This window comes from Ascoidea rubescens, assembly GCF_001661345.1.
Source record: "Ascoidea rubescens DSM 1968 unplaced genomic scaffold ASCRUscaffold_22, whole genome shotgun sequence".
Lineage (NCBI taxonomy): Eukaryota > Fungi > Ascomycota > Saccharomycetes > Ascoideales > Ascoideaceae > Ascoidea > Ascoidea rubescens.
Genome location: NW_017962934.1, coordinates 189,905 through 205,231, shown reverse-complemented (window position 1 = coordinate 205,231; position 15,327 = coordinate 189,905). Strand labels below are relative to the sequence as shown.

The 15,327-nt window shown below is 40.0% G+C and overlaps 1 protein-coding gene across 1 annotated transcript; it reads right to left on the bottom strand.

Moving 5' to 3' along the window:
- Positions 1-3,138: 3,138 nt before the first annotated feature.
- On the bottom strand, positions 3,139-14,672 carry ASCRUDRAFT_10614 (uncharacterized protein; the record flags this gene model as incomplete). The annotated part of the gene is made up of 5 exons (XM_020188647.1): positions 3,139-3,397; positions 12,800-12,837; positions 13,452-13,614; positions 14,483-14,534; positions 14,615-14,672. The coding sequence occupies 5 exons, from the start codon at positions 14,670-14,672 to the stop codon at positions 3,139-3,141; spliced, it is 570 nt and encodes a 189-aa protein (XP_020044315.1).
- Between the last annotated feature and the right edge of the window lie 655 nt (positions 14,673-15,327).

Below are 15,327 nucleotides of genomic sequence, written 5' to 3'. Positions count from 1 at the left end.
ATCGAGTCGGTTGGCCAAACAGTTGCCTGGTGGGAGTGAGATAGATAGTTTTTAGAGACTTGTTCACAAACACAAGGAATTGGGTTCAAATCTCAACCAAGGCCTTCCGGACAAAAACAACTTTGGGAGAACCAAAGTAGGTCTTCTTTAAATCACGGGCATGTGGGTTGCTCCGCCAAGTCATTTTATTCAGTTCTATCAAAATTGAAAGGAACTTATATTGCTTCGTCACGGTAAAACGTCCCGGGCCAGTTCGTCAGATTGCTTTGTCGTTTGGATTTTAACACCCATTTCATTGTTTCACAATTCAGATACATCCGTCGACGCTTATATAAAATCAACTCAGACCCTAGTATAAAAGAAATAACACATGAAAATACTAAAAAACAAAGTGAATACGCCAGAACTTTATATTACAAACCTAAACCATTTGCACATGAAATTGATAGCAATTTTAAGACAAATTGTCGTGGTTGAACAATTGTATTATGAGGATCAGTCAACGAAATGTTTAACAATACAAAACTGAAAGCCGCACAAAATCAAATAACTGATAATAAGCAGATAACGCCAAAATGAAGTATATTACAAACAAACAACACTCAATAGTGGAATTATAGAAGCTGTTCATTAAGTGTTTCGACAACACAGGTCCACTAAGGCTCTTAGCCAGCACGCCACAACAATACATTTCCTATCAAATCTGGCCAGAGGGCAATCCACTTGGCACATCTTTCAATTCAGATGATACCCAACTATATCTTACTTGGGATTTCCGCAATTGAGAAAATGGTTATGCTTTCTGTTACAAAATGCTTCTTCAAAATATAGTGTTGGGTTTTCAACATTTGTACCAATGATTTTGAGGAGCACCATTGAGAACAAATCTCTTTTGTCTGCTCGGCGAGTGAAATGCAATCCGTGTCAAAGGTCAGCGATGCTACTGCTCTCTGGCTCGTGCATTTCCATCGTACGCCTTTACGACTTGCAAAGAAATGACAAGCAGCAACCGTTTTTTCATCACCCATGTCGGCAGCCCATTCACTTTCAGATAGCTCACCAAGCCCAACTGAAGACGGGCCTTTGTTATGAGGAGTTAATGGATGTCAGTTCAAATCTCTTAGCACTCTTTCAGCACACCTTCGCAGGAAGATGCATGGTGCTCCAAACGAACGACTGACGAACCAAGTAGCTAAAGCAATATGATGGGGTATATTAGTTTTAGCAAAAATGAACCATCCTCTAGTTGATAGATGAAGTCATGACTCGTCGGCATCCGACCCACATCTTTCTGTGTCAAGTGGTCTATTTATAGGATAATCTTTACTTCTGTAACCCTCGACAGACTCTCATCCGCATCAATCTGGCGAGGCATCATCTTGACCTAGGTCAAAGTAGACAGCAATTCCATTGCTACTGTCAACATGCTTAAGTCTATGGATTTCACCTAGGGTAAATCAAAGGACTTTCATTTCGAACAAAGGATAGTACGATCATTTGACCGCTTTCACCATTGCGTTTAATACATCGGCAATATCTAGATGGTCATCTGATATTCTTTGAGTTCGGTGGTCAAGCTTTACGAAGGAACTGAGCGCCCATTTTTATTTCAAGCTGCATCAAACCAAAACATTTGGAGAGGGTTTATTATGTTTTTGTAGTAGAAAAAGAGTGGTTGGTTCGCACCTTCAATTGAAGGTGAGACATCCATTGCTTCTAAGGATGTCTATGATCTGCACATCTAGCAGATGGTGCTATGGAAATATCAGCGTAGCTATCACCATTACCAGAAGCCGTGATCTCATTTGTTTTAAGGGCCTTCAACGAGTTTGATGCTAGAGGGGCAACATAGACTGAGTCACTTCTATTCCCCAAAACAGAGCTAATTGATTCAGTGTGGTAAATTCCTTCCATTAGTGAGTAACTTTAAACAGCCAGTCTGCCATTAGAAGAAAGTCAAGTAGCCGCCGATTTCTTTGGCAACCCCCAACTACATCTTACAGGACTGTTTGCGGAACGATGATCAAACAGCGGGTAAATATTGCTGTGGAGCAATGGCAGATGCTGTGAGCGACAACCAACTTATGAAATTTGATGTGCACGTTTTGATCCAATTGTAGATGCGGCAGTCAACGAAGCGCTCAAACGGGTCAGAACAGACTTGGCTTCTATGAAATCGCTGGAATCAATTTTGAATCATTTTGGTACATTGTGAGAGTCCTCAGGATCTGCTTGACGAGCTCTTTAACCTTTAGCATGATGGATAATATCAATTTCATTACCGGCGCTAGCATCAGGAACTTGATCTCTGTCATCTGTGGATGCAAAAGAGCCTTTCGAAATCAAATGATTCGCTTGCCCACCGGCTTCGGATGCATCATCGCAGCTGCTATCAGTTTAATAATCATTTTCACCGCGGTTATCCACTCATCAGTGAGCTGATTCAAATCAGTTGTGATACACTTTTCATTGCTATTAGTAGACTAATTTGTTTCTGTTAAGGCGGGGGCAGGAAAGATAACCTCAATTGTCGAAGCACCTGATCAATTAATAGCACCAATAAATATTTCTTTAAAATAGAGATTGCTGCGTTTGACACAAGCAAATGATCTGAGAACGACATAGCTGTTATGAAGGGAGAACGCGTGGCAGGTCTTTCTTGTTGTTTCGTAAATAACCACCACACAAAGAACACTTCATTCACTGAACGTGGTTTGGGTGATTAGTTTGAAAAATATATAATTATGAGCTCATCCAAGCTATTCAATGTTGGCGGTAGTTGTTCCGCTTCCATGAAGCAGCTCAAAAGCAGTAGTGAGCAGAGCGCTACGTTTGGTAGAAATCAAATTATTCAAAACTGCTGCACGTCTGAACATCAATCCTCAACTTGTCAGCAACGTTAATTTTTACGACCCTAGTGCTGGCCTTTGTCATTTTTGATGTTTGAGAAATGTCAGCGGCCCCATCTCCATCACCATTCTAGGTGACTGACATCTTATGTAAATTTCTTTAAATTTCTCAATTTTCTTTTGACTGCTTGCACGCTAACAGACTATCAAATCAGATAGAATTCTCTTCTTTTGCGAAAAACTGATAACTCAATTAAAAATAATCTTGAAATTTGCTTAAAGCCAGTAATCAAGTTGGAATAGGAACAACATCAACTGATTTCGAGTAATCATCGTCATTGGTGACAAAGTAGCGACGGCTTTCGTAAAACCCAAATGGCAAACGCCCAACATTATCAACATGAAAAGCACCATAAGCAATAACGGTCTGGTCTTTGGACGACGTGCTACTAATTTTGTTTAGTTTCCCACTTTGAGAAATCTCATATTTCGATCTCCAAACAGCAGATATGATGTAGATGTTAGCTTTATCTTTTGCAATAGTCCCACTTGAATGTCATTATGGTTCATGAAGTCCTTCGCCCCTCAACCCACCAGGCAATAGGTCCAAGGGACATCCTTATAATCCTGAAGCCGCTTATTGACCGGCCCATGGAATATTCAAATATTCGCAAACATCATGGAATTAAAAAAGCTCCCATCAATTGAAGCAGCAGAGATTGTCATTGAGGAGGGTCGTTGGGGGCATATAAAACATTCATCAGTGATCCACCGTTCGCAAGAATGACAGTACCAACTTTTCAGTCATCATCGATGGTATTACCAATACCTGCATCCAGAGCTGATTCCAGAACTTGGTGAGCAAAGCAGTCCGCGTTAGCCTACGTAAGCTGCAAAGAACGAGGATGAAAATTAAACTTGCTGGAATTCAACAGCCGCATGTCAGTCACACTCGAAGACCAACCAAACAGTGACGCAACAACTGTGGGGCCATCAGCAACGGCTACATGAACAGAAGCATCCGCTGAATCTGAAGAACATTTGAGAGCCTGCAGGACTTATACATTGGATCCCTCGGTGTCTGTCACCCTTCTGCTCCCGCGGCGCGTTATCATCAATCCAATTCCCTGTCAATGTGGCTGGCGGTCTCTTTTCAGTTGATTTTTTTGATATATTTGATTGCCTTAATATATTGGTTGACTCCCAAAAGCCACATATGAGCCAAATCTTGAATATTATCACGCAAGAATGAAAGAAACTAACGGATGCTGCTAACATTACTCTTTGGGCTTCCGTCTTCAATCTCAAAGCAATTCAGTTTGGTACATTGGTTCAATCCATTGGCAAAAAGGGCTTATTCTTGCTGATGAGGACAATTAAGATAAAGCCTGGGATGGTTGGGAATTCATTTGCGATATCTTGCTTTGCACCGAACTGGTTCCTTTTTTATTGGAGGTGGTGTTCTTCAACGAGTGAAACAGCAGTGGAGTATTAGTCACATATAGAAGCTCTGTCGCTCTATTGGGGTTCATTCGGCTTTTATTATGACGTGGTTACTTACTACTGCAAGGTGCCAAAGTATATTCTCCACTTACCCAGAATAGAGCACATTGTTCAAATAATATTGTTGGACCATTGGAAATTGCTACAGTGGCAATCAATTAACGGCTAACCTTTACAGTGGTTCCATTCCTGTTTTTCCTACGGGATGCGGCTTTACTGAATTGGGTGACGGTCACAACAATAGACTTAGCGATGAAATGAGTGTGCCCAATCATCTTGAAGGTGATGCTTTTGGTGGTGGCTGAAGTTCAAGTACGGTCGTTACTGTTGGTATGAATCAATGCAGGAAGCCAAAACAAAAAAGAATGACATGCCGTCCATGTCACAGATCCGGAGTTGTCTCATGTAGGGGTTTAGCTGCACTACCAGCTCGAACTGGTTGAGCAGCTTTTGCCGATGCTTCTTCTTCTCTAGCTGTTCTAAAAACCCCCCAGTTAGTCAGTCGCGGTTTCCTTGATCTTCAAACGGAACTTGCAAAAGTGATGTTACATTCAAACTTGTTCTTTGTTGCTTTTTGTGCATCCCTAATTAATTGTGCTAAACCAGATTTGTTCAGCAGTTTAAATCCTCTCAGGGTGAGACTGCTGGTATTGGTGACATTATCGTTGATGTATAAAGTAGGAGCAGCGTGATTGCAGTTTCATAGTGCATCAATAAAGAAAATTTTTTAAGCTCCTCATCGTTGAACTGTAATTTCGATTTCAACTGGCTAAAGTAAAGTGGCCCGGCATTCATTTAAACATGATGCTGTATTTTTCAAAGGTGTATTGGGAAGTAAGTAAGCAGCTTTTCAATTATTGCAATGCTTTCTTGCCCTTCTGCTGATTCGTTTTTTATCACCTCGTGGTTCGAATTTTTAGGAAAAAGAGGTCAAACGGTTGGAATAAATATCAACAAAATCAATAGATTATCTGCTGCTGCTGCTTCAATATCTGAGGTTTTTCACCTAGGAATACCAACCCAAAACATTAATGACACCACTACAGAAAAATTATCACCTATCATTGGTTAATTTCGGGCTATTATTTTCAGGAAAATGACAGATCTTGCCGTTGTTGTGAGTACTTATTTTCTCTCCATTGATTATGATCAGTTAAAATATGTAGTTTTCACTCCAATTGCTAAACGATCATTAGCAGTTCCCATGTTTCTATATCATATTGAATTTCCTTTGCCAAAATTGAATAGACGGCTTATTTTGTGAAATATGATAACCACTTTTGATTCAGGATATTCAAAATATTTCCTCAATCAACCAAAAGCAAACGCAATAAGTCAGTTCTTTAAAAGTCGTATCAAAATAGGGATGCTGAGCGTTGAAAATCAGCAAGCATGCCGTTGCAAAAAAAAAGTTAATTTAAGATGATGTTCCTGATTTTGTGTGGTAGAAGGTCTTCGAGCGTGCAGCGGCGCTGATGAATTGTATTCCCTTGAAACATAGATCTTAGTTGACTGCTCTGTTTGAATGAGTTTATAAATAAAAATGAAGTGTAGTATCTGACGGAGCTTCCAACTTCTTTCTTTCCCAATGATCACAAACAAATCATCCAATCCCAGTTACGTGATGGAATTGTTATTTTTGTTTGTATTCGCTACCACATGAGTAGAAAGAGCAACAGCATGATCATTTTTCGTAGCAGCTGTGGTGGTGCCCGCCGTTGATGCCGCTTAATATACTCAAATTTTCTTTATAGATCCTACTTTTTCTGCCATTAAACACCCAATTCCTTCTGCTGTTGAGTCTCAAGTATTGCTGTTAGTGTTATCGGAGGTGGGATAAAAAGTCGACTGCTACCAATGACAAAAATAACAGAAATGCATCTGCTTGAGGTATTAATTCAATTGGTAACAATAATGTGGTTGATGAGCATGTTCAGATCAGCTGAAATGATGAAGATGTTGATGGTTTCAACAACCATAAATGAAATTGAATCGAATCATTTGCAGCCACAAATCAAGCTGATATTGTCGTTGATGCTAATACCGCTGCTGAATTTGATCAGGACCTACTTGTAGCAACCAAAGCTTTCGTCTCTATTATCTTGAAGACATCGAAAGAGTACATATGTGGTTTAAAACTAAGTTAAAAGATAACAATAACGACAAGCCACTTCTGACATAATTGCCAGCTGCCGTTAATGTCTCTAGTAGAGCAAAAGCAGATGGTCCATTCAATCGGTAAAACAGATTGTCAATAAGTGTTTTACGAACTCGTTGAAAACAATAGCTACTTGTTGCCCGGTCGACCAGTTAAAAAAAACATATCCACTGTTGTTCGCCGTTCAAAAAAATATCAGCCCGGACTGGTAAGTTTGCAAACGCAAGATATGATATTAAGGGTTTTGCTCTGCTTAAGGCTATTTATTATACAAATACAATCAGCACTGCAATTAGGTATGACAGTGCAAGTTCCGATTTAGTGATGCAGCTGCGGCTCATTCAACCTTCATCAAGTGAATTGGCAAATCAATATTTTTGATGGTGACACGGACCACCTACGTCACATTAGTCAACCTCAGGGATTTAATAATGCTCAATATTCGGCGAAAGTTTGGAACTAACAACAATTAATTCATGGACTCTGACAATCGCTTTTTTGTTTTAACATAGCCATTCTTAATGCTATGCAATCCTTTTCAGTATCGATCAGTTTGGGCTTAACATGGTGTGTTTTATCTTTCAAAGGACAAACAAGACTGTATCCTTCGATTAAACGTGAATGATATTATTATTGCCTTATCATCAGATGCTATAGTCAAGCTCGTCAACTATCACGTATGTTCAATCTTGACAAATGAAAAGCAAAATTAATGCACGACCGATTTATGTGATTTCTTGTTACTGAAAGTAACGATGGAATTTTTGAACGAATGAAAACCGACGACACACTTTTAAAAGACGATTTTTAAATAAATGACCCGGACTTTGCTTCTGCACAAATAATGGATAAACAGTACAAAGCGCTACTTCAATTTGATTTAATTGATTTACAAGCTGAAGAGTCATCCCTTGACAGATCAACAGTTAGATCGTTAGTTTCGCCCCAAGTTGTTCACGGTATGATATTGGCTTGGCGGTTGGGTTACTCTGTCTTATTGTGCTGCAATTTGTCAGATGCATAGAAGTTGCGCAAGTAGGGGGCGGGAATATTAAAGCAAAAATCCCTGAACTGTTTATCGCAAAGACCAGGTTGTTGTTCACGGTGTTGGATAACCTGAACGAGATTGTCCTGGAAACACTGGTAAACAAAAATCAGTTAGTGGAGATATGGTCCTGAGTAATCAACAACCAGTCGCTTAAAACAGCAAAAAGCAGGTTTCTCCATCTTGGCTGACTTGTGGAGTTGAACGGATCAGACTGGATATAGCAGTGACGCAAGCGGTGTTCCTAACGCAAGTTTTAATATATATTGTTAGAATCGCTCAGAAACCAATTCGCTAAGTTGTTCACAGATTTGCTATGGTCCCCACTATCAATCCGACCATGCTCAAACACTCCAAGAATATTTCAATCAGGCGTCAGTTTGCAAAAAGATTGCGGTTTGTGCAGTTATTTCTGCGCGACTTGATATTAATGTAACGAGGCAAAGAGGATCACCAAGGCGCTTAGTGCTCTAAAGCTCAATTATCTAAATGAATTCCTTCAACACTTCAATTGTCGATGGATCTGGCATTGCTGCATTTGCGGTTTTGATTTTACCTGATTATTATCGTTTGTTTTATCTTTTGTTAATTGCGATTCTCTATCATTAGAAGTATGTTTGATAGCTTCAGGTAATATTGTTCTAAAACGGATAAAATGTGATTGCAATGCTTCCTTCCCATCAGATTTCAAAATTTTTTATGCGGGTAGTATAAAGATATTGATTTTGTGTTTGATTAGTTTATTTTTTCATTTTTTTTCTTTTCCACTTTTTTTAAGCTGTTGACGTTGTGTCGGGGTCCACAATTGTAGACCGAGCCATGGCTAAGACAAATTGGTAATTGCAAACCAGCAAACAGAGAAGGAGAGGAAGTTGCGGGCTATCAATTTTTGCAGAAAGCAATTGAACACTCCATGCATCAATTCTTGATGGGCTAAAGAACATTGGTCGTGCAACCAACCACCCGGAATTATAAACGCAACCTTTTTAGTCCCCTCAAATTGCTCTGCAATAGCAAGCAGAATTTGGGATTTGAGCTGATTCCACTGCGCCGTAGGGCAGAGCCCTGGAGTCGATTATTCGCACTTACTCATGCTGTCCGCTCGGCAAATTGGACTGCTTGGATGCAGGGACTCAAGCAGTTTCGATCACGATGAGCACATGCTCTGAAGTGACGTTGATGAGTGATGACGCCTCCCGGAGCCGTCCCGCATGTCGTATTTTGGTCCTTCAATATTTGCCAGGAGTCATCGACCGTGACGCCTGGCGATGCAACGAAACCTTCTTTAACAGTGAGTCGCGGTCTGTTCATTGCGTTTTACTTTTTCATACCTCTCCACTTATACTGATTATCTCGTGCTCGGCTTCATTTGATGCAGCAGAATCTGGCAGTTCTGCAAAACGTTCACTAGCAAAAATATGACTTTTGCGACAACGATTTCATGTGATTCTGTCCTTGTGGTTTCAGGAATAAAGTGCAAGCACCCGAGAGAAAGTCTGTTAAACGTGAACCAGCAGTGGGTGCATCATTAAGAAAATAATTGTGGGAAACATCTGTTCAGCAAATCAAACTTTGGGATGGTTGGTAGAATCAGCAAAGTGCGAATCACGCTTGGCAGGTCGGAGACAGATGATGCGTAAGAAATTGCTGCAGCATGATCGGGAATGTGGGTCTTTGGAGCATTAAAAAGGAATTTGTTGTAAAAATTATTATACTTCATTTATGTAGATAAAGCATCTCGCCACAGATCACATGTACGTGTGCTGGTCAGAATATTAACAGTCTCAACTCCTATTGTACGATAATGCACGTTCATGTTAGCTAACACTTGACCGCCATAGCACCGATTGTAAACCACCTCTGCCAATACAGCAGAAACTAACCAGCACAAACGAAGCTATGACAAGTGAAATGCAAGGTCATACACTTGACAGTGGTGAATTAGCTCCTCCACAACTGGATAATGTGCTATATTATGGGCGCCATGTCCGCGAACTACTTCTTAACATCTGCATTCTTTATGGTGCAATTCCCGATGAGCCAGCAATCTTCATGACACTGTCAACTTGTTCCGGTAAGTGACAATCATACTATTCGGCAAGAGAAATTGCAATAAAAATTTGAATAAATTCCAATGCAATATTCTGAAACCTACCATGGTGATCAAGTTGCTGCCATCTTCTGCGCTGCTTCACTGTTGGACCCCGCCTTCCCTGAATAAGTTCTTACTAAATTTACAGTTTCTGAGAAAATCGCAGCAACTGATTGATAAATTATACACAATGTCCTTGATGATGATGTGCATGGTGGGTTCTGAGGCTCAACAGCGTTGGGCTCTGTTAGGAATGAACCTTCCAATTAGGAAAACCAAAAAGCAGTAAGAGGGTATGGCCGCCAAAAAACCGGAGACCTGGGTATTGAGAGGACGGGCCCACGACCGATCCCCTCTGGATCATCTGTTGCACTTTAAGTTTGTGCTACTGTCGCTGTACTGCGTCACCTTAAGAGAACCACTCGCTGGTGGCTTGGCGGTTCAAAGCACGTATGAAGATGATGTTGAACTCCAAGCAGTTCACCGTTAATTTTGGTTCTTCCAAAAATGTTTGTGCTAACGGAAACTGGTTCAGAGACTTAACTCCTCATCAACCGCATTGCTGGTATTGGTGACACCATCGTTGATGGCAAAAACATTGGCACGGATATCCTTGCAATTAGTGGATCATTAGAGAATGTGAATCATGCAGCCCCTGCCGAGCGGTTAATTATAACCTAGATGCTTTAAATAAAGGAGTTGGCTTTGATTCAAAGTTGATTGTTTTGATTTGAGTAGTGAAATAACAGGTAGGAGTGCGACAGAAAGATTAGTACAAATGATATTAAGACAGTAAATAAAAGAGATCAGTAGCAACACTGTAGAAAAGGCAACAGGAAATCAACAGAGATATAATCATCCGAAGAAACCAAAAACAAATGAAGAACTAAACCACGATAATCCATAATATAATCAAAATGAAATTCGTTCAGAAAGGTGACATTGATTCACTAAAACTTTAGTTATTTTATGAGCACCATTACTTTCTGTAAAAAATGTAGCAAGATTAAAAGCTAAATGACAAAAACGATCTATAGATAATACTTAATAATGATAAGTATGATGGGTGTGAGATTAGACTTGTAGTCAATCCCTAGTGATGTAATATGGGGAGATGCTTTATCGAACGAAAAAGTTGCAATAGATCACCAGCCTCCGCTATTCAGAACAGGACAAGATTGCGGAAAGGCAGGAGCCCCAACCTGGTTCCTGAAATCGAAGAACCAAATATGGATCTGCGGGCGAATCAAAATAACCGCGTTACATCAGTAACCAGAAGTAAGACGACCGGCTCAGTCAAGTCGAACATTTTAGAATCTTTACCAAGGACCCCCGCCTTGGTCGATCAGTAATCGCGTGTGGCAACTAAGAATCTGTTCCGCTGATCCGCTCACAGGGGCCGTGCAAAGGGTTCAAATCACACAGAGGTCTTCTGAAGATATCCATCTTGATGTGTGAAAAATGTGTGGTTTTGAAAGACTTGTCTGTGTGTTCGAATTGCAAGGCCCATCAAACTTCTCAACCAATGGGGCATCGGGAGTCCTCCTTCTTAGGTGGAAAACCCCGATACGCGGCCACCATGACAGATTCCTTGCAAACTTGTTTGAGAACCCTCTTAGCTTTTAACCGCTGCTATAGAACAATCTTGAACTATTATATAACAGCAAGATCCAAACAGTGGTATGATAATAATGGAGTGAAATATTAAAGAAATGAAATGTAAGCAAAACTACAATTCAATCCTAACGATATCATTTTGTAACTGAAGCCAAAATGAATGAAGGAATCAAACAAAAACAGTGATCAAAAATACATCGCCATGGTGAGCAAACTTCCGTATGACAGCGCTGTCGCAAAATCAACAATAAACCAACGAAACAGTTATCATCAAAGAAACACCTGAAAAAAAAAGCGACTTAACCGCAACCATGGGCAGTAAACTCATTAAAACAAATAATTGAGTCATTTAAAAACAAGGCCGCCAAGCCTTTTAGTCAAAATTACTGCAGCAACAATATTGTATCAAATTTTGAAATGATAAAGGAAACGATTCACTACCCTCGAATAAACTGATACCCAGTTGAAATGTGGTTGCTGGCTATTTAGATTGCTAGGAAACGCAGCGAAGTTGAGTGGAGAAATGTTATCGCAATATGTCATTGGTTTTTCAGCAGTCGTACCATCGTACTTAGAAATCAAAATTTTTTAAAGCCTTGTTGAGTGCTGCAGTCAGGAAAAGGGGTTCTGCTTCACAATTTACCGGAGGCAGTGAGGTTTCGTTTTTTGGGGTCAAAGTACGTGGCTTTTTGCCAATGAGAAACATATAACCAGCAGCTGATTCTCATCAACACTGTTTCCAGGCCAATCACTGTCAAATAATTCAACTGCCTCAACCGAAAAAGCAGCTTTGCAAGGAACGACCGATGGATATCAGTTCATATATCATGCGACCTTTTCGGGACTTTTTAAATGAGTCTTGCATGGTGGACCAACAAAATAGCTTAGTATCCTGAAAGAATTCGGAATATCAGTCGGTGAATATTTTGCAGCAAAACCAGTAATCGAACAATAGCTCTCTATCGTAATAAGTATTTTGCATCTATTTCAGCGCCATCTGTTTCAAGTAGCACTTTTTACGCGTCATCATTGTGAAGAACCTCAGAATGAATCACATCCTTCTATGATTTTAAACCATCAATCTCCACGTGGTCAATATGTATACAGAAAAGCCGTGGGATTTTTGAGCCGCATCAAGTCCAACAGAACGACCAAAAATTGCTGGACGTTCTGATATATTGATCAATCAAGTGAGATTGGATTTCACCAGATTGATCATTGAGTTTGAAGATGCGGTAATGATGAGATGATGTCCATATATTCCTAGCATGGACTACGGCTCCTTGTACAGAGATAATACGCTTGATCATTTCATGAAGCTTTTTGTAACAAAAGAAGATTCACCAACATCTAGTATTTCTTTCTTTGATTAAAACGGAGATTGTATTAGTGCGGAATTGATTTGTGAAGTCTCCACAATTTGCCGTGGATGATCGGTGTTAAAATATTTACTACGTAATTTGACGGAGATTTCAGAGTTGACATAGCGAAAAAGAAAGCAAGCTATAACATCCTTTGGCCGAGATTTGAATGACTTCGAGGTAGCTAAGACTGGAACAACTGGAACATTTTCCTAATAAATTGAATGGATAGATGGTTCGGTTCAATCAATATCTTCTAGTTGAAAGTCTTGTCTAGCAACTACTTTCCTTGGCAAAATCACTTGTCCGCCCACACATCGTCCCAAACACCTAACGACAGCCAACAAATCTTGTTCCAGAAGAAGCATCAGTCAACTAGTACAGATTGTACTCAATCATTGGTGGAACTCTAGACTTAGAAGAAGTTCTCCAAATTGGATTCGCTGCATTTGGTTTCACAGTGGTAAACGTCATACGAACGCAGAGTGTATAAGTCAGTCGATTCCTTCCTTTAGTAGTCCCCTTAGTTTATTTGTAAAGTATTTAAAGACATTTTCAACGGCATCGATTTCCAGCTGATAATTGTTTTTGGTTTTAGTAAGATTGTCCTTATCAGATGCGGCCCCAGTTCTGGCGGAATGAAGTTCATCATTGCAATGAGTTGATGGAACTTAATTATTTCAAACACACTCATTCTCCTTCATACCTTTTTCTATTTATCATCACAGCTGATCTTAATTAATTCATCAATTTCATTGGAGTTATCACTAGATGTATTGTGCACAAAAATGCTGTTGGGTAATTTTTGTCAATGATAGCGGTGGACTGATATCCCCTCAATAACACCGGGAGCAGTAGATGTAAGCACAATGGCAGATTGAATTGTTGGCTTATTGGCAGCAAATGATAGATCTTTAAGCATAAATTTATTTTCTTCAATGCCCCAAGAAAAACAGACCAACACCAAGTTGCTATGAGGATCATACACTCTGTGGCAGTGTTTAGTAAAGTGGAAAACAAAAGAAAACCACAAAATAGTTGAATCACCAGTTTTGGCTTGAGTGATTTCCTTAGGATTCATCGCATAACTTGCATATCCAAACAGGTTCAACACAGCAGAAGTTGATTTCCTTCCAATAAATCGTAGGAAAGCGGTCGCCAGTGAATGGCCTTCTTCGGTCGGAATCAGATCAATTAGTATCACTGACCACAGCATTCCGTCATCTCACCACTAATCAGAAACAGCAGCTCTACCTACCGTTGTGCTGGCCTTCGTCATGAACGATTTTTGGTTAGGATCACAGACCTCAATTTAATTGATTTTCATAGAGAAATGACTTCTTATGCTTAACTCCAGCACTTCGACATATATGTTCAAACCGCTTGGACGCAATTTCTTTGGCAGAGCGGAGAGCAAGAACGGTCTTATTATAACACTGCTGTGAATCTTAGAAGAAATAGCAAGCTGGCAGCAGCTTAAAAGGGTGTAGCATTTGCAGAAACAACTGATCATGTTCAATTGACAGCAAGATTGGGAGAGCAGTCTCACTCAGTCTCAGTAAATTTTGCGATTGGCCCAAATTTAATAACAGTAGATAAAAATATAACAGCGGTGGCCTGGAGTCGACAGTACTTATTGACATCTTTCGTGGCTATTACGATCCGACAACAGTGATACACTGCTCCACCAGCAGCAAGACTATATTAGATTTGGGGTATAGCTGTGGCACCCAGCGCACGAAAATACATAAATGTTTATAAAAATATGCGGAAATGAGCGGAACAGCAGATCGGGCATCGGTTGATTCGTGAAACCCATAAGCTGCTCTCCTACCAGCCATCGGCCCATTCATAGACTCCCAATCACCTTCGTAGAAGAAGGAGGACCCATTCATTGAACCATTAGTGACTTTAGTTAAAGTCAAACCATAAAACCTTAAAGGACTTTTTCCGACGCTCAATGATATAAAAGCAGCGGTGTACCCTTACTATTGGCATGAACTGTAGTGTCAGCTATAGCAGCATTTTGATTTGAATCAGAAGTCATATTGCTGATGCTTTATCTGAGGTCACAAATATTTTGGGATTCACCAGTATAAAAAAGGACTCGTTTGAAACTCAACATCCCTGGCCAGTTACTTGCAACAAATGAGCAAACATTAACTGATCACAATAGTGAGCGTCTTGAGCTGCCACAGCTGCAGATCAATTTTCTTTACGTGATGATCCAGCAGAAGGAACCTGCGGCGACAAGCACTTACTAGGCATGTGCCCTCTTTTGAGTTAAGAAAAGCGTGTTCTTCTGATCGCTGTGGCTTGTGAATTGTTTTGCGCTTAAAAACCATAGGGCTGGTAAAGATGGGCCACCAACAAATCAGTCATCACCCAAATGAGTGGGGAAAATTTTCGCATCATAAATGTAATAATGGGAAAATGTCAAATTTGAGTATGAGCAATCTCATTGTAGGTTGGGTGAAAAGCAGAAGCAGCTGAAAAAATAGCTGCAACTTCATCTGGATTGTTGATGTTTAGAATATTGCACTGCAATTCATGAATTATTCTACATTAATCCCTCCCATTGGATAATGAATTTGTTCCGTTAGTTGAAATCAAAGATCTGGTCATGCTAATAGCAGCTATAATACCAATACTATTATAAAGCTTCTTGAAGTCAATCAAAACTTGAAGGCCATACCAGCCAT